We start from the raw sequence: 20,787 nt of genomic DNA on the forward strand, positions 1-20,787 counted from the left end.
ATTGATTTTCCCACAATCCAATGCGCTCTTCATATGGAAATCACAAGTATGAGGTTTGACCTAATTGCACTGATTACCGTCGGTGACTCCTTTGATACCTAAATTACCTAATTAAAGCTTAGAAACGTCTCAGTTCATACTCGTTGATCTGCGCAACAGTCAAAGTCGCCATCTTTGTTTATATGAGACCCATACACACTGTATATCTTGCACATGCACAGCGCGACGACTACCGCACTTTAAATGTATAAACACCACTAAAATGCCAGGTTCTGTACAATTACAGAAATGTACAGCAAGTGAGCAACATATAGCCAACTCAAGTTTGCATTGAAAACACCAGTCACAAAATCACCAGCTACAGATGATTCTACAACATTACTGTGGGAAACATGTATTCCATAATGTCTCATGTAATAGATACATTTTTGAGCTAAAAAATTGACAATTCTAGTTAAATAAAATCTCAAGAGGATAAACAGAATTCTTCCAACTTTGATGAAAAATTTACCATTTCAAACACCATGAGTGCATTAAGGGTACAACAAAAACTGCACATGTACAAAAGATGCTGGAAACACACAAAAAAATGAAATGTGGATTTTCCTAGAACATTTCCCCAGCCTCCAAGAAAGAAAGAAACTGGGCTAAATTGAGAGTTTCAGAGCTGATACTCTGATACCCAAATGCATGACAATATCTCAGTAACTAAGGGTGGGACAAAAACTAATGGTGCTCTAGCAATATTAATTTAATTTTTCTTGTATACAGGCACATAAACACTGTCTAAATTCTCACTATTAAACTCCATTTTGTTTCCCTGCACTGTCCCCACAATCTATACCACCACCCCATCCCCACTCCTGGTGGAAAACGTTGATAGATGCATTATATTTTGACAAATTTTCTTTTCCTCAATCTTTTTTCACTAAATTTTCTATTCATCACTTTCTTGACTCAAAAATAACTTTATTTACCATCAACCATAAATAACTAATATTTGAAACCACCTGTAAATAAATTGTGCCTGTAATAGTGATCACACCTTCAGTGCTTAGATCCAGAATACATGCTAAGATATAGAGACTGAATGTAAATTTACTTGCATTTGTTGTCAGGCTTTGAATTTTAGGATTGAGAGAGCACTAAGTTTCAAGATAATTTTTAATTGACGTCTTAGTAATAATATAAGGGCTCTCTGTACACTAAAGAACACTGCTATTGAGCTCAACACCTGAAAAATAAAACAAATTAATAGTAATACTGGTGGTGACATGATTTACACACTGAAAACTTTTGACTAAACAACATTGCCAATAAAGTACAGTCTGATTGTAACTCCCAAGCTGGTTCCTAACTGGCTTTTTAATAAATTAGTTGCTAGGAGTATTCTTTTTTTGTCTGACTAATGTATTCCCATGAAGTGCTTTCCCAAATACCAAACTGTTAATGTTTGTCCTGTCTCAGCTGATCTTGTTGAATGTCAGACATTAGTACGAACTTTGACACAAACTCTGTATGGAGAAACCAACAGCGATCAACATTTCAAATATATTATTACCAGGACAATTTTGATAGGCATTTCAAATCATCGAAATTGTTATCAAAATGCAAGATTGTAGGCATAAATTTTTTTCTGGATATCTTTACACATACATGTACTGTCAAACCACACAAAAATAACAAATACATGTTGTCCTAAGTGTATGAGGCCTTGCCACTTAATATGGAAGAAATTGGTTTTAAATCTCCTTCTCTATCTGATTTAATATGATTAAATGATTTTATACTTTAAACAAACCAGCAAAATCTTCCTGCTATGTATATAAATTTATTAATTTATGGTGGACACGTCTCACTTACAAAAGACAGTGGACTGGTAACATTAAAATCTAAAAATATGAAACTTTTATCCTTTTTTTTATCTTTTATTGTGAACATTTTATCCTACAGTTGTGGTAAGAATAATACATTATAGATTTGCTTGTTTTTATTTTGGGCTATTTTATCCTGGTAAAATGACTTTTCCAAAGAATATTATCTGAACACCATATCGTGTTAATGTAGCGATAACTTATTCTAGTGGCATGGTAAACAAGAAAGTCATGATAGACGATACGTCATTCCTTAGATATTAGGGTATTCACAATTTTGTTAAATTATTGAACCAGGAGGTGGAACAAAAAAATTATAGAATTTTAGATAATTCGGTTATCAGATTGCACCACATAATTTTCAGATTTGGTTGAGCGGATAGTGTACCTGATTTTTGGGTAAAGCAAATTAGTGCGTTGACGGTTCAAGACTACCTATAGCACTCTAGAAAAAATACTTTTTTTTTAAACTCGGCAGTCCAGTGTTCTAACTCACCTCAGAGAAGGAGCAGAGGGAAAGTAAACATTAATTATACAAGTCATGACAAGTCAACAATCATAAAAATAAATCCAATAAATCATACTATATTGTGCTTTGGAAAATCAGACTTAAAGTTACCAGTATATACATTTTTGAGGCAGTCCTTCAAGTCAGAATATTAAAATACACACCACTTCATCCCAGTCAAATCTAGGGAACTGCATGCATATAATTATTAAAATCAGCAAGTACTTAAACTGCAGACAAGCTATGAACCATCTCTGGAAACCAGATATACTATAAACCAAAGTAAACTGCAGAACATTTTTAATGGTCTGAATCTTGAATGCAAATTGGGCAAGCAAGTGAGCAAGGGAGTGGGCAACACTTCCAGGTTTGCATAGCTGGAAATAAAGCGAAAACTATCAGATAGATTTCAACAAGCGGTCAAAAAGGTGATTCAAAAGCAGAAGTGAACAGGTTGGGCAGAATGAGTATATATATAGTGTGCTATATATACCTGGCAATTGCTTCTATTGGAGATGGATTTTTAATAGAAAAATACCCTTAGACAGCAACATTACTTTTGAGCCCCAACCCACTGCAGTTAAAAATACTGTGAAAAGAGACTGTTAATGCCTATTCATAAGAGGTGATGTAATGGAATAAAAAAGGTCATATGTTGCTATAATGGTTGTTGGTGTGTAACTAGGCACAATCACTGAAACATTTATACAAAGAATAAGTTATTCTTACCAATGATGCTTACTTTAGAAAAAAAATAACTATTTTGTATACATGCAACATTTATTAGTAAATTCAGATGCACAATCACTGGATTTTGATATATTGAATAGCGGGTATTTGTATGAGTTCTTGAAACAAATTATTTACCTGCAATTTATTATTATATATAAATTTTAGTTGTTCAAATGGCAATTTTACTTGCCCTAGGCTATAGGACTATTATAGCCAAGCCCTTACTAGTAAACACAACATCATTGTGATTTAGAGTTATACATCACTGTACTTTCAATAACCCTTCAACAATTATGGTGAATTTTATTTAGATGTGGCGGTTGTATATAATAATAAATTGACACTGTTGCCACAATGGCTAAGAGTAATTTTTAATATGAATTATTCTGTGATCATTTAAAAGCAGGCCATCATGCACAAAAAATTACACATAGATTCAGATTAAACACTACAAAAGGATACTGCTGAATATAAAGCGTATATTACAGTAGCACATTTATATTTCTTACAAACATGATTTTTCATTTCTCTTGATTTGAGGAGTGGCTAATTAGAAATTGGGGGAAAACAAATTTTTGCCTAATCACAATATAACCAATGCAGCTTAGACTATTTTATTTGTAGCGAAAGCCTAGCAGATCATATAATATTTCTACAAGTCAATTTTTTTTTAAATAATCAGAAAATTTATTATTGATGGGGTTAAATTTGATAACGGGAAAAATTTGAGCATTAACCAACAAAAATTAGTAGGTATACTATTAATGATGAAATCCAAGTCGCCTGCTGATAAATTAATATCAAAATCAGAAATGAATTAATAAATTCAAAATTCTTCCCTCATCATGGTAATCATTAAAAAAATATAATGCAAAACATATAATTCTGTTGAATCTTGGTAAATTTGCATGGCTCTGGAAAATCAGACATGGCCGCCATGACTGTTACAAAAACAGACATGGAAGCAGACAGTGTTCTATTTTTATGATATTTATATCCAAACACATGAAATGGAATGAAATATGGGATACAATTTACCCCCTCTAGTGGCGAGATTGTAATCACTGTCTGCTATTCATGATATCAAAACAACCCCTTACATGGGCATGGCTAGGTTAAGGTGAAAGCATTTTATTGTGTCTGCTTATCTGAGGTCAGCACTGAGATCAACTTCCTCATTCCATTTATTCATATTTAAATGAATGTAAACAGATTATATTGACACACCATGATCAACAACTTTGCTTTTATGCTCTGAAACGCTCTAAATACCAACAAATTTATGATGAAATCGTGAATTTTACCACACACGAACTAGTAATAAACATAAGTTGATCGTACTGAGGTCAACTTCCTCATTCCATTTATTCATATTTAAATGAATGTAAACAGATTATATTGACACACCATGATCAACAACTTTGCTTTTATGCTCTGAAACGCTCTAAATACCGACAAATTTATGATGAAATCGTGAATTTTACCACACACGAACTAGTAATAAACATAAGTTGATCGTACTGAGGTCGACTTCCTCATTCCATGGGACCCGCGATCACATTTTTGTGTTAAAACAGTTGCTAACAAAATATACTACCAATGGAAAGTACCTGTTTTCATGCTTTATCGATTTCAAAAAGGCCTTTGACTCCATCTGGCATGCGGGTCTTTTACACAAGCTCAGAAACAATGGAGTCACTGGTAAATTTTATAATATTATTAAAGCAATCTATACAAACTCTACTGGATGTGTGAAGATTAAAAACGGCTTGACCAATACTTTCCCAATTGAGAAAGGCATCAGACAGGGCGATGGTCTAAGTCCGCTGCTTTTTAATATATACTTAAATGATATTAAAAGTCATATAAATGCATCAAACAATGACCCACCAACTTTATTAAATAACCAACTTCCATGTTTACTTTATGCAGATGACTTGCTTCTCCTTTCAGAAACCAATACAGGACTTCAGAATGCGATTAATTCCCTGCAATTATACTGCCACAAATGGAAGTTGGAGATCAACATTAAAAAATCTAAAACAATCATATTTAACAAAGCAGGTAGACGCCTAGACAAATATAAATTTTTTATAAACCAGGATGTACTAGAAAGAGTGACATCATACACCTACCTTGGCATAAATTTAAATACAACAGGGAAATTAGAAAAAGCCCAGATAGACCTAAAAAACAAAGCTCTTAAGGCCTGCTTCAAAATGAATCAGCTATTATTTTCGGCAACTTTTATACCACTCAGAATTCATTTGAAGATGTTTGACGCAGTAGTTAGACCAATTCTCTTATACTGCACTGAAATATGGTCTAGTGATATTATTGCCCACACAAAACAGCTTTGGAATTTGTCAACACCCATGGAAAAACTCCATACCAAATTCTGCAAGTTTTTATTAAAGGTGAACAGCAGAGCCTCAAACTTGCCATGTTTAATTGAATTAGGGAGGTACCCTCTTACAATACAGGGTACAAAACAATTGTTAAAATATTGGATGAGGGTTCAGGAAATGCCTGAAAATACATTAGTATGTGAAGCATACAAGCTTGGTATTAAGATGCATGATTCTGGTACTAAAAACTGGGTATCTGGTGTGAAAAAGATTTTGGAAAACCTAAATTTAAGTAATATCTGAAAAGATGGGCAAATTAAATACAGCAATGCTACTATTGAAGACATCACAGAAAAACTTAAAATGCAATTCCAGAAAAAAAGTAAAGAATGCATGTTTGATGATGATAAGGGCGTGCATCACAAAAACAAATTGAGAACATACAGAGAAATAAAAACTGATTTTTCTTTTGAGAAATACCTCCAAATAATTAAAAATCCACTATATCGTGCTGCAATGACTAAACTTAGAATAAGTGCCCACCGTTTACAGATTGAATCAGGCAGATACAAAAACATCTCCATCTCTGATAGAATATGCCCTGTCTGTGATCTTGGAGAAATTGAAGATGAGAAACATTTCCTTTTCACGTGCCAGCTATATGATAAAGAAAGAACCAGCCTTTTTACTAAACATAAAATGCATGGAGAGACATTAATAAACATATTAAATAATAAAAACGATCACATAATTAAAGACATTTCAAAACACATTTATACTTGCTTTATGCTTAGGGAGCAAAAAATCAAACAATAACTTCAGTACCAGCTGCCTCAAAAAAAAAAAACCCCACAAAACACAGATTTACATTTATTTACATTATATTACAATTATTCATTTATCTCTTATTGTGAGATGTGTATTTATTTCATTCATTTACTGTATTTTTAGTATTTCCTTTTATTTTCATTTTTTTATTATTACATGTTTTTGACTTTATTGTACTTTTTGTCAAGATCTCAAATGGGATACGATAGCAATAAAGAATTACTTACTTACTTACTTCCATGTATTCATATTTAAATGAGTGTAAATAGATTATATTGACACACCTTGGTGAGCAACTTTGTTTTTGTGCTTATTGACATGCGTATTTATGGTGAAATCGTAAATTTTACCACACACGGTCTAGTAATTAATGTAAGTCGAATCGTATTAATCATGCTTCCATGACAATCCAGACAAACAGAAATAAACATGTTTAGGTTATAGAATCGCCTAAACAGGAGAGTGTAAAGGAGATATGTATGAAGGCGCACAAATTTATGGTGAAATCGTGAATTTTACCACACGTGGTCTAGTAATAAACATAAGTTAATCGTACTGAGGTCAACTTCCTCATTCCATGTATTCATATTTAAATGATGTGAATAGATTATATTGACACACCTTGGTGAACGGCTTTGTTTTTGTGCTTCTTGACACGCTTATTTATGGTGAAATCTTCAGTTTTAACGCACACGGTCAAGTAATTAATGTCGAGTCATATTAATGGTGCTTCCATGACAATTCAGACAAACAGAAATAAACATGTTCAGGTTATAGCATCGCCTAAACAGGAGAGTGTAGAGGAGGTATGTATGAGGGCGCACTCACTAAAATTTGATAAATCTTCAGATTATGTGCCCATTTATGACACGAGATCTCATATACGTTAAAGCTTATTTATTGGCAAAAAAAGGGGGGCTCGACCAAAACCACAGAGCTGTTTGCTAATACAATATTAACCTATGGTCCTGGTGCGGCCCCCATAATGCGACTGCAAAGATATAGAAAAAATACACGACTGATAGAAAAATACACGACTGATTAGGAATAAATTCAAAACAACAGAGTTAGTACAAAGAACGTATAAAAGTTATAGCAGGCTGTGCTGCTGTGAAGTTAGTAATGAGATGACAGAGGCAGCGTGACTGCGACTGTTTGAAACATCTAGAGCGATGTGGTTGTTTATTGCGATGTTGATACCGCGTGAAGTTATTTAATTGATTATAGGTAGTTTCAGCTTGGCAACTACCCAGTAATGATGACAAGGTTACTGAAAAGTTATTAAAATACATACTTGAAAGAAAAATTATGTCTGGAGATATCTTGGGGGTATATGAGCATATAGCAATAGCGAAGTACCCCCCCCCCCACATGAGCGCATCCTACTAGTGAGGTACCGGTGGTGAACGGGGTTGGTGGTGGGTTTGCCTCAAAGAGAAACCGGCAAGTCTATCTGAATGCACCGCTTAAGACAATGGCGGGAGATATGACCCCCTGCATTGGTATGAGAAAGCGTGAGATCTCGTGGCATAAATACTGTAAAATGATACTCACTTAACATACATTTATGACACGAGATCTCATATACGTTAAAGCTTATTTATTGGCAAAAAAAGGGGGGCTCGACCAAAACCACAGAGCTGTTTGCTAATACAATATTAACCTATGGTCCTGGTGCGGCCCCCATAATGCGACTGCAAAGATATAGAAAAAATACACGACTGATAGAAAAATACACGACTGATTAGGAATAAATTCAAAACAACAGAGTTAGTACAAAGAACGTATAAAAGTTATAGCAGGCTGTGCTGCTGTGAAGTTAGTAATGAGATGACAGAGGCAGCGTGACTGCGACTGTTTGAAACATCTAGAGCGATGTGGTTGTTTATTGCGATGTTGATACCGCGTGAAGTTATTTAATTGATTATAGGTAGTTTCAGCTTGGCAACTACCCAGTAATGATGACAAGGTTACTGAAAAGTTATTAAAATACATACTTGAAAGAAAAATTATGTCTGGAGATATCTTGGGGGTATATGAGCATATAGCAATAGCGAAGTACCCAAAATGGAACTAAATGAAATTGTGGAATGACACCCAAGATATAAATAGAAATGAAGTACGGTAGTATATTATTTAACTTAAGTCAATAAACAAAGTAATATAGATAACTGATGTATTACAATAAAAATATAAATTAAAAGAAACAAAATGAGGTAGAAAGTCAAACCCAATACCCGGATTACATGCTATAAGCTAAGGCGGATTGTGCTCCGTAGATGGAGTCATCTGCTACTCTGATATACCTGTTGTAGGTATCTGAGGTCCAGCGACCTAGAGTTTTAATCATATGGTCCTGAATTCCCGCATGTGCTGCTGACGAGGCTGCACCAATGCGGAACGAGTGACCCGAGTACTTAGAGGAGTCTACCCCTATTGTGTTTAGTAAGGAGCGTAGTAAATGCAGAAAGCATGCACGTGTTAAAGGTAGACCATCTTCTGAAATAAACAGAGGGTCACTTGGTCCGTTATGGTAATTGCTACGCTTACGGGCAGCAATATACTGCTGCAATGCAGTAACAGGACAAAAACGGTTATTCTTAAAAAGTGTGAGGACTGTCCCTTTCCGTAACGGATCTGTTTTTGATGTTTTTAACTTCAGAAGAACTTTATCCGAACTACAAAAACTTACATCTTCAAGACATAAATTGACATTTTTGTCAAATTGTGCGTTCTCTGTGGTGAACTCACCACACCTCAAAAAACCAATAAAGGCCACTGAGACTACCGCTTGAAGCAAAACATCTGTAAAAGGTGTGAATATTCCTTTGCTTAGAGCTGAACACATTTTAGCAACAATGTTTGCAGTAAAAGGGAGACGGGGCTGTCGGTGTTGGCCCATTTTGCGTGTCAGCCCCTTTAATACCAAATTTAACCTTTCTAACGGGGCCCCACAGGCCGACTTCATGGGGTTTGAAAAGCCGGCCTTTAGATATGCATACCTGATGCCCGCTAAGTATAACCTAATTGTGGATCCCTTTAACTGCAAACTGTTGCTACAGTAGGTTACAAATAAAATCAACAGGTTCTCTGAAATGGGAGGTAGGTTAGATATAGAGCATTGCACATTGTGCACACTAGCAAAGGTTAAAAACTGTGAGAGTGCAGTACTGTAAGCCTGCTTGGTTTTCTTGGCTACCGCTGCACTATATAGTACCTCCACTTCCTCAGCTAGATCTGGGTCACTTCGCAATATAGTGGACACTGCGTTCTGAGCTGCTGTGCGGCTGGAGCCAACTGCCTGAACTTCTGGAAATGGAAACGTGATAATGAATCAGCTATCCCGTTATGAACCCCTGGGAGAAAGCGTGCAAGAATTATAAAATTATAGCGCATTGCCAACAAGGTGAGTCGTCTCATTAACTTATTTATAGTTTGGCACTTCGAAGAGGCTCTACCTTTGTTAATGATATGTACCGTAGCCTCATTGTCACAATTAAACCTGATGCGCTTTTGAGACCATTTCCCTCCCCATAACATAGCTGCAACCACAATAGGGTATAATTCTAAAAGGGCCATAGATAGATCACTCCGGTTATTCATGTTAAGTTCTGCAGGCCAACAGTCGCTAAACCATTCGCCTCTAAAATATCCCCCAAACCCAACCTTTGATGAAGCGTCTGTGTAAATCTGCAAGTCTGCAGCACTGGTGACCTCACTGTTGAGGAAAAGATGAACTCCATTCCATGATTGCAAGAAACTATCCCACATAGCTAGCTCCATGCGACAGTCACTATTAATAGCTACATGGTAATGAAGTTTTGGTACTGTGGAGGCTAACTGCAGTAGATGAGACACAAAAGATCTACCTGGCAGGACTACTCTTCCAGCAAAACTCAGATGACCTAACAAAGATAACAAGACTTGTTTGGTAACACTTTTCTTTGCTAACACTTCAGATAATTTTTTTGAAATCCTGATTCTCTTGTCTGTTGGTAGAAAGGCCATCAATTCTTTTGAGTTAAGCATTATACCTAAATACTCCAATTCCTGGACAGGACCCAATGTTTTATGTTTCGCCAAAGGAATTCGTAAAGTATTAAAAATCAATGTCATGATTGACATTGTACGCAAAGCACTAAATTCTCCATCATCTACAGTTAAAAAATCATCTAAAAGATGCAAAATAAATTTGATTCCATATTTGTGTTCCGCAATCCAACAAATAGCTTGGGAAAGTGCGTCAAACAATTTTGGACTTGACCTGCAACCAAATACTAGTCGTACAAAGAAATAATACTTTCCTTCCCATTTAACCCCATGCCAGGGCACGACCGATGGGTGAAGTGGAACTTGTTTAAATGCATCCATGATATCAAATTTACACATAAATGCACTGCTACCCACTCTTTTCAATTCCACAGTAGCATCATCAATACGTATGTATGACATTGAAAAAGCCTCCTTGTCTATGAGTTCGTTAAGGCTTGGAACTCCTGGTTTGTCATGGGGGGCTGAAAGATCAACAATAAGACGTTTCTTTCCCGAATACTTGCCCTCAGCTAAACCTAAGGGGCTTATACGAAAAACTGAAAAAGGCGGTGTATCGAAGGGTCCTATCACATAGCCTTTGTCAATTTCTGACTGCAAAAGTCTACTAACAGAAGCTGGGTCTGCCCTAGCTGTTAGGTTATTGGTACATTCATATGAAAGCGCTGGGACATTTTCAATCCCTGTCATAAAACCCTCCCTTAGACCTGAGCATAATTGGGATGTAAAAGTTTTATCTGGATGTTCAAATAAAAGTTCTTCCAATTTATCAATGTTTATTGGTGTACAAGCCATGAGTTGTTGTCACTGGGCAAGTGCCACTGGTGTGGCATTGGCATTAGATTTGGTACACCTTCGGCCTGGGTGGCCGCCTTTGCATGTGGAGCATGCATGCATATACTCGCATGGGTTTCGTCTACATCCCTCTTCTGTGTTGTAATTGTTGCAGATTTCCTTTCCATTATAAAAAATCCTCTTGCGCCCTCTCCCGTCTGTAGATCCCTGTTGTTGGTAGGTGCGTGGTGGCCTAAAACCTCTCTTTTGAGGGCAGAAGTCTTGCATGTGCAGTGTGCTGCTACAAATAATACATGCAGCGGCCTTCTGGTTTGCAACAACCTTATTGAGCAAAGAATGATTTACTACAGACCAGTCCACTTTAATTTTTTCAAGCTGAAGCCAAGTGGCAGCAGTCATTGCAAATTGCACGTGATAGTCATAAAATCTTGAACCCCAACTATTATGTATGTCCACAATGTCTGCTTGATATTCATCCAGTTCTTCCCGACGTTCTGGATGAGCACTACACATGACAGACTTATATCTGTTAAAAGCCACACAGAATTCTGATAATGTCAAAGATTTATTAAGGCGTGGATCATTGTTACCTTTAATTTTTATTTCATTGCCGTCAACATCCATTATACATCGATTGTCGGACATTTCCTGGGCAGGTATTAATAAAGCAGCAAGATTTACATATCTACCTTTAATGATGTTGTCCCTCATTGTCGGTGACACGTTAACGATCCTTGGCAAACTTTCCGCCGCTATTCCGTATTTCCTTCGTTCAAATGAGACGTTAGAATTAATTGATGGGTTATTTACAGAGTTGCCTTGTGTTACAAAACCGTCAATGGTAGGTAATTGGCTTGTTGTCAGCAGCGTCGATGTCACCGCTGACCTAGGGTCCGCCATATTGTTGTGACCACTCGCCCTACAATGCACTGCGGCTGTTGACCTTTGACTCTCTTCCTGTTCAGGCACCGATGTCGCCGAAGGTGAAATCGATACGCCTGTAGCCATACTGGAATTGTTAATTAAAGAGGTTACTGTTTGCCTTAAGTCAGAAATATCACGGCGAATACTTGCTACAACATCGCCGGATAGAACATTTGAGGCTGTTTGCGTATCTCCCTCGTTATCGTCCAGACTGTCGATCTCGGCCGCCTCTGGCCCCATGTCTGCTGTTGACGTTTGGATGGTCGAACTACGATGATTTGGTCTATTCATTTCATATATGCGTATATAGGAATTCCGGGCTAAATTAGTCGGTAAATTAAAGCCCATGTCTTTCAATTCCAATCTTAACTTAGCATTAGTCCAATTAGCGGGGTTACTATAGTCCAGATTTCTCCTATTTCGGGATGTACTAGCCGCGGGACGTCCTCTCTTCGGGCGGTTAGGCAGTTGAGTTTCCAACACTACAGAAGTAGTCGCGATTTCCGTCCCGTTCTCCTCAGCCGTGCGTTTTCTACTCTGCATCCGAGTACCCATAGTGCGTAGATTATTCATAATTAAACTTTCTAGACGTGTTTGATTGACAATTATGAAATAAAACTGATAATATTTGCCTCAAAGAGAAACCGGCAAGTCTATCTGAATGCACCGCTTAAGACAATGGCGGGAGATATGACCCCCTGCATTGGTATGAGAAAGCGTGAGATCTCGTGGCATAAATACTGTAAAATGATACTCACTTAACATACATTAACATTTAAAAGTAATAACAGATTATAATGTATATGAAGGTGAGTCATGATAATTCAGATAAAGTGAAACAGTGAGTTCTATTGTAATTTCACATGTTCATGTGGCTTAAATTTCGCTGCTTTGACTTCTCAAAAAAATAGAAAATTTTAAAACATGTGAATAATTAATTTGTTCAGAGTAGTTTTAATTTGGGATTAAATATATATGTAAAATTTCCTCTGATAACATATGTTGGTTCAACATCTTCATATTAAATTGTCAACCAAAACTGTACAAGGAAATCCTGTCATTTTTACTCATATTTTACTTAAGCCAGCACACATCATGTCAATGCAGTACAGTTCTAGTGGTATCCAAGTGCTTTTCAATCATGAACTTGTATCATTCTTTAATATTTTTCTTATTAACAACATTTACACATTTTAAAAAACCAAACATATATTGCTAAGATGGTTATTAAAAAATATTATCATAAAACTTTCATCTGCAGTTTTGTTGGGCATTTCACAAACCAGATTACTCATAATAATTGCATGTAGTATCCATATTAATTAGAGGGAACAAAAAACATGTACATAGTTAAATTTTGATAAGTTAAATTAATTATTTTATTTAATGTGATCAATACGTATAGTCCTGTATTTTATTTAGTATCAAACACCATTATTATTGGCCTCATTTTACTTTTAATGGTCAGACAATTTTACTGTTGGATATCAGCCAAATACCAACGTCACCTTGGAGATCCAATCAATACAAACAAACAGTCTACACACCTCACTTCTAAATGAAAGGAATAATAAATTACCACATGCTAGAATCTTGTAGGTTAATGACATTTATATCTACTAGTACAGACATGACAGTGCAAATGTTTTTGCTTTTTCTTCAAAATAGTTCTCAAGTGCTTGATTATGGATCATGACAGACTGGCTGTGGTTACATATTGATGTGAATACCAACAAGTCTTGGTGGTACATGTACAACGTAACGATGTTTTAGATTTAAATGGACACACTACAATGCCCTGAATTGCTTGAAATAAACAGATAGGAATAAATAAATTCTTGTACAAAATTAATATATTTTGAAAAATAATGAAAAGATTGTTAAAAGTAGACAATAATTAATATTTGTTTTCAAATTAAAAAAAAAAAAAACTAATTTCCTCATGTGGTGCACGTACATTTTCACCTCTTGGAGACTGAGTCCCAGACATATTGATTTCAGTCTTTTCAATCCATGCAATCAATAATAGCAGACATAAAAGGCCAGTACCATTCAGGTTTCAATAGATGTCAGTTTTTGCAGCTGAGGTGACAAGGTCCCTAAAGGTGGACAGGTCATCCAAACATTTGTGTTACTTGATGATAGGGGGCAGTATACCATCTTGAATGCAATTCTGGTTGTGAGATTTTCTTTTTAAAGAGTAGGCTTGATATAGCAAATTATTGCCATGTATGCTGAAAATTATCTTCCCCGCCAGCATTTTTTGATATGTTAATTAATTCAGATGTCAATTGACCAACGTTTTATTCCAAATTCGTTGACAAACACAATCTCTGTGGAAAGAAACAAGGGGATGGTCTACGTGCCCTCCTTTTTAATATATTTCTAAATGATATAAAAACCCAAAAATGAGCCTCATTAATGCTTCAGAACAATAACGACTTGGTTCTTCTTTATGAAAATTGAGAAAACAACAGGAACTCAAAAGTAATCCTGAACAATCAAATTTATATGCGTTACACATGCAGGGGTAATCTTGTTACACTGTTCAGGGGAGTCTCAACAACGATCCCAAAGTACCGTTTTCTGAGAGTTTTCGACCTATGTTTTCACAGTGATGGTTGCCATGCGGTGAAAATGCCTGGATGGCCGTCCCCGAGAATAAGGCAAGCTTTTAAATAACTACAAATTCCACATCAATGACACAGAATTTGAAAAAGTAGCATTTATTAATATTTAGGTGTGCAATTAATGAAATTTATCAGGAAAATTGACAACAAGACCTGGAAAATAGGTACTTTATTCAAAACATTAATTCCAATAAGAATATACTTAAAATTGTTAGACACAATGATGAAGCTAATTCTTTTATACTGCTGTGTAGTTTGGGCTGGCAATATTGTGAACAACAACAAAATACTATAAGAACCTCATGTTACCAGGAAAAATTACAAATATTGTAAATTCATGCTAAAGGTTAAAAGCTAGCTGATCTACAAACATTGCATTGAAACAATTCAAACAATTCCAGAAGACTGGGTATTAATTATAAAACAATATCTGTATTATATTAGCATGGAAAGCATGAAGTTACTAGTACATGAAAAACTGACTAGAAAATAGAATTTGTGACACAAAAAACAACCAGACATCAAATTTTGAACAAATTCAAAAACATCTGTGTATGAATCCCTTGGTAAATAAAACTGACACAACAAGTTTAGTTGTGCGCATGGCCTAAAAATCTCGTAATAAAATCATTATTTTCCTACAGGTGTATTTCAATAGTTACCATTAATTGACCTATTCCAACAGGGACCAAAAAACGAATCATGTTTTAGCTGGAACCAAACAACATCATTCATTCTCATCAAAATACCCTTGTGATAGCGCCCTCTATTGGCAACTTTGAGAAATTGCTCACAATGTTTAACATAAAGAGCTTTATCAGTTATTCACTATAACTGAAAGGTGGAGGTCATCATGCACAATTAAATTCTAAGAAAACTTTTACAAGTATGGCATACAAGTGTACGTCATGTGAGATCAACAACAAACATGACATAGCATGACTGCCACCACAATTTCATAAAATTAGTTAGAAAAAGGAATTATGACATTGTTGTGTCTCCGGGAATGTAAATTTTCACTACACAATGGTCACACTCTACCAAGAAACAATACTATTTTATTAATTTAATTTTAACATGTGTATCAGTGATATTCAGTTTATGTTATGATTATGTTCGGCGTATGTTATATGTTTTACAATTTTAAAATGATTTTTTTTATATTTTCACAGATTATTGGTTGCATAATCAATGTTTCACAGTCGGAGTATTACATAATTACAAAGTCAACAATACGCAGTACTACAATTCTCCGATCATAGCTTTTATATTCAAAACTCCACATCAAGCAGTATATGGAATGATTTTCTATGAAATGTTTAGTTAATTTCAGTCTTGAAAATATGTTATTTGACATTCAGAGTAAAATTATTTAGAACCATATGCGTACAATTCAGATAAATGTTCCCAAAAGATTAACTTGAAGAATTCATTTGTTTTTTTGCAATTCGACAATTAAGCAAGAACTGAACCATTCAACTTATACAAATTGTGGCCTCACATGGATAAATCTCATTTCACTTGTTTAAAGTGGGAGGGTCGTCACCTGCACACACGCAGGAATTGAGTCCAAAGCGACGATAACAACACACGCTAAAAACGCAAAGGCTCATGGGTAGACGCTTGTTTGTAAACAATGACCGGCTATGGCCATCTGACGCATGCGCAGGTGACTACTCCCCCGCTTTAAACAAAAACTTTTAAATAAATTTTAAAATGACTTTATGTAAACTAAAAAAAATAGGATTGGAATTTCAATTTATTTTTCATACTACATGTATTCTCGTGGGCGGAGCTAATTCATGAATGCTCTATGTTGCTAAGACATGCACCAATGTACCATGTATTTCTATAAGTCTAGGTGAGTTGCTGTTGAACACCAGTTGAGAAGATAGTAAAAACAGCTAAAGTCAAGAAAACAACACAAACTCAAGTTTTCCTGAGCAACCAGATTTATATATGTTGCACATATAGAAGTAATCAATCTGTTCACACTATTCAGGGGAGTCTCAACAGCTATACCCAAAGTAGGGTTTTCTGAGAGTTTTCGGCCTCTGTTTACATCATGATGGTTGCCAGGTGGTGAAAATGCTCTGATATCCGCCCCCGAGAATACACATATTTTCAAAATTATCTAATACCTGTATGCATAGTCAACCCTTATTAACGAAGACTTAGCCAATCAGGAGATGTTAAGATAAGTTCAACAAAATAAAGTATTGTAAAATTTAAAACTTTTGCCTACTCTAAAAATCCAACCACTTAATTATTTTGCAGAATTTCTCCATTTATTGGGTTGAAAACAAAATCAGCTGACCTCAAATCTGTTTTGAGTTCTTTAAAATTTTGTCTGCATCAGATTTTTTTAGTCCCCGTTCGGACGCAGTCCGAAAACGGGGACTTATGTTTTGCCCTGTGTGCGTCCGTGCGTCCGTGCGTCCGTGATCACCTGTATCTCGAACATGCATGGACCGATTGAGTTCAAACTTCACTCATACATCACACATTATATGGGACATATGCACATGCATTTTTTTCATGATCCGATTAACGATAGCCGAATAGCGGCCATTTTAAGGCCAAAAATGCATCAAAATCGCACATTTTCACCATTCCGGACCTGGATCTCAGTTATGCATGGACGGATATTGTTCAAATTTGGTACATACATTAAACATAATAGGACCTTGATGCACGTCATTTTTTTTTTGGATCGGGTTCGAAATGGCCGACTGGCGGCCATTTTGTTTTAAAGAATTCAGTTCTGGATCCGTATCTGAGACATGCTTGGATTGATCGAGTTCAAACTTCACACACACAAGGTACATCATGTCACAAATATGTATGTGCATTTGTTTCATGATCTCATTAACGATAGCCAAATGGCGGCCGCTTTAAGGCCGAAAATGCATTGAAATCGCACATTTTCACCATTCCGGACCCGGATCTCAGTTATGCATGGACGGATTTCATTCAAATTTGGTACATACATTAAACATAATAGGACCTTGATGCACGTCATTTTTTTTTTCGGATCAAGTTCGAAATACCCGACTGGCGGCCATTTTGTTTTAAAGAATTCAGTTCTGGATCCGTATCCGAGACATGTCTGGATTGATCGAGTTCAAACTTCACACACACAAGGTACATCATGTCACAAATATGTATGTGTATTTGTTTCATGATCTCATTAACGATAGCCAAATGGCGGCCGCTTTAAGGCCGAAAATGCATTGAAATTGCACATTTTCCCCATTCCGGACCCGGATCTCAGTTATGCATGGACGGATTTCATTCAAATTTGGTACATACATTAAACATAATAGGACCTTGATGCACGTCATTTTTTTTTTTTCGGATCAAGTTCGAAATGGCCGACTGGCTGCCATTTTGTTTTAAAGAATTCAGTTCTGGATCCTTATCCGAGACATGCTTGGATTGATCGAGTTCAAACTTCACTCATACATCACACATTATATGGGACATATGCACATGCATTTTTTTCATGATCCGATTAACGATAGCCGAATAGCGGCCATTTTAAGGCCAAAAATGCATCAAAATCGCACATTTTCACCATTCCGGACCTGGATCTCAGTTATGCATGGATGGATTTTGTTCAAATTTGGTACATACATTAAACATAATAGGACCTTGATGCACGTCTTTTTTTTTTTCGGATCAAGTTCGAAATGGCCGACTGGCGGCCATTTTGTTAAAGAATTCAATTCTGGATCCGTATCCAAGACATGTCTGGATTGATCAAGTTCAAACTTCACACACACATGGTACATCATGTCACAAATAGATATGTGCCTTTGTTTCATGATCTGCTTAACAATAGCGAAATGATGGCCATTTTAAGGCCGAAAATGCATCAAAATCACGTATTTTCACAATTCCAGAACTGGATCTCAGTCATGCATGGATGGATTTTGTTCAGATTTAGCACAATGTGTTGTACATATGCAGGTGCATTTCGGTCATGATCTGCTTTGAATGTATATGTCACTCAAATATGAACGGAACGGGGACGTGTCATTGACAATGACTTGTTCACTTGCACTTGGTAGACAACAATTTGAGCTTTAATTAATGAAGAAAAATGATAAACATGTTAGGGTCACTAAAAAATGTAAACACCATGATTACTTACTACCAATACATTTATTGTGGGTTTATGCATTCATTCATTGTGTAGATTCAACTTAGTTTAAAAGTCCAATAAATTTGGCTTTATAATATTATTAATAAAAAAAAATTGGATTTAATTAACCAATCTTTGCTGTTATATGGCGTTTTAAATTCAATTTTGAAAGACGATTTAACAATTGAAGTTAACAATGCACAAAACTCAAAATAGATGCACAAGTGTTTACCATATATGTACACACAACAAAAACTAATTTTTCACAAAGATCTAGCAGAGCTGTTCATTATTATATTCAGTCATGGTTTGATATGAAACTTGAGTTTCCTTTATCATGAAGCATGTTTTAGAACACTATTGATTCCGTACAAACACTGAAATCTGCCATGTTTCCTAGAACATGATTTGATCTAGTATAGTGTTCTTTGATAGGTAAAGAATGCCAGTAACCAATCAGCATACTACATGGTACTACCAACATTTTATGACAATCACATCCAGAAAGTATCCAGAAACATCCAGAAAGTAAATTCCACTATAATTATACAAGCTTAAGTTTGATCCATTGCTGTTCATTTTGCTACCTGATGTTTTTGAAAAAGTTGATTAGCATTTTTTTAAAGGTAAACCAAGTACTGAAGATGTTTTAACAGCTTTCATGATAACAAATAACATGTATCATATGTGTTTTGATAGAAATGTTGCTTTTTGACAATGAATGATGTACCATTTAAGTTATCTACTGATAGCTGATCACTGATTTTTATTTCTAAATATTTAACCAGTTAAAAATTCAATGAAATTTGTTATTCATTTTTTACAGTAACCTTTTCACCACCAGACTTTCTCTTCCAAATGTGTCTGCACTTTTTTCTAATATCCTCAATATTTCTGGAAATGAGACCCAATTTTAGAGCCAACACACAACATGTGAGTCAATTATGAGTTTTTAAAATATTGGCTATTTTTGTTCAAAACTTCTGAAGGAAAGTGCAGACTTTAAGAACTGATAAAAAATGAAACTGGTGGTGAAAAGGTTAATGAGATTCATTTTATTCCAGACCCAAGTCATTTTATCCAATTTTGTGTTCATAGTATTCAGAATTGTTGTCAAGTTTACCAAATATTAATCAAGAGCAAGCCATGCCTGACATGGACATGTATGTATAGATAATGAGACACTGATAAGTCTTAACCAATCAGTGGAAAAAGATTAATTAAATGTTGCAGAAAGTTTGATTTGAACAAAAGATATTACTTTAGAAGAATGCATGACAGAACAATATTTTTTGGATAAATCAAAGACTATTCCTTGGACTGATTCCAAATTATCTCGAAAATTGTATGAGATGAACTCCTATTAAAGATAGTGAAAAATTGTTATTCAATTTTATCCAGTGAGTTTGATATTAAGCACAGATCACAACCATCTATAATCATGTATTGTACCAACCTAGCATAACTTGACATACAGCTAGCTTTCAGATGGCTTAAACTTAGCAGAGCTTGCTTTCAAAACCACCATACATACTGTATATCTGTAGACAGTGTAATCTACCTAAATACATGTATGTCTCATATTTTTAGTAACATAGGCAAATATTATTAAGACTATGTTGAAATTATTGATATCAATGATTCACTTAAGCAAGTTTTTATGAAAAGGGAAAGCATGCTGAGAGCCAGCTTGGGAGTCATGTTATACTGTACTAAAGCTACCAGTATACCCAGGCAATGTTGCTCACACAACATGGATAACCTCTACAGCTACCAAGAAATTGAATTAAATTTTGATTCTATGAAATAATAGTGGACCTGACCAAGAATTTGTGCATATGGGAGGCAGGATTATAACCAGAAAATAGAAAGTATACCTGTCTAAAAACGTAATCAAATTTAAAGATAGCAGTCTTGAATCTGTAACCGAAGACATAGTCAATTAATTAAT

General features: G+C 35.4%; 2 protein-coding genes across 2 annotated transcripts in view; one reads left to right on the forward strand and one right to left on the reverse strand.

The window, feature by feature from the left end:
- Positions 1-20,646, forward strand: part of LOC102809866 (contactin-5-like) — a 71,478-nt gene extending 50,832 nt beyond the window's left edge. Inside the window, exon 16 of the mRNA XM_085496306.1 lies at positions 19,272-20,646. The gene's annotated coding sequence lies outside the window, so the exon portion shown is untranslated. The remainder of the gene's footprint in view (positions 1-19,271) is intronic.
- Positions 8,533-11,135, reverse strand: LOC144354737 (uncharacterized). The gene is made up of 2 exons (XM_078010402.2): positions 9,749-11,135; positions 8,533-9,599 (listed from the first exon to the last, which is right to left on the reverse strand). The coding sequence occupies exons 1-2, from the start codon at positions 11,133-11,135 to the stop codon at positions 8,533-8,535; spliced, it is 2,454 nt and encodes an 817-aa protein (XP_077866528.2).
- Positions 20,647-20,787: the final 141 nt, after the last annotated feature.

This window comes from Saccoglossus kowalevskii, unplaced genomic scaffold (genome assembly GCF_978046115.1).
Source record: "Saccoglossus kowalevskii unplaced genomic scaffold, keSacKowa6.1 SCAFFOLD_109, whole genome shotgun sequence".
Classification (NCBI taxonomy): domain Eukaryota; kingdom Metazoa; phylum Hemichordata; class Enteropneusta; family Harrimaniidae; genus Saccoglossus; species Saccoglossus kowalevskii.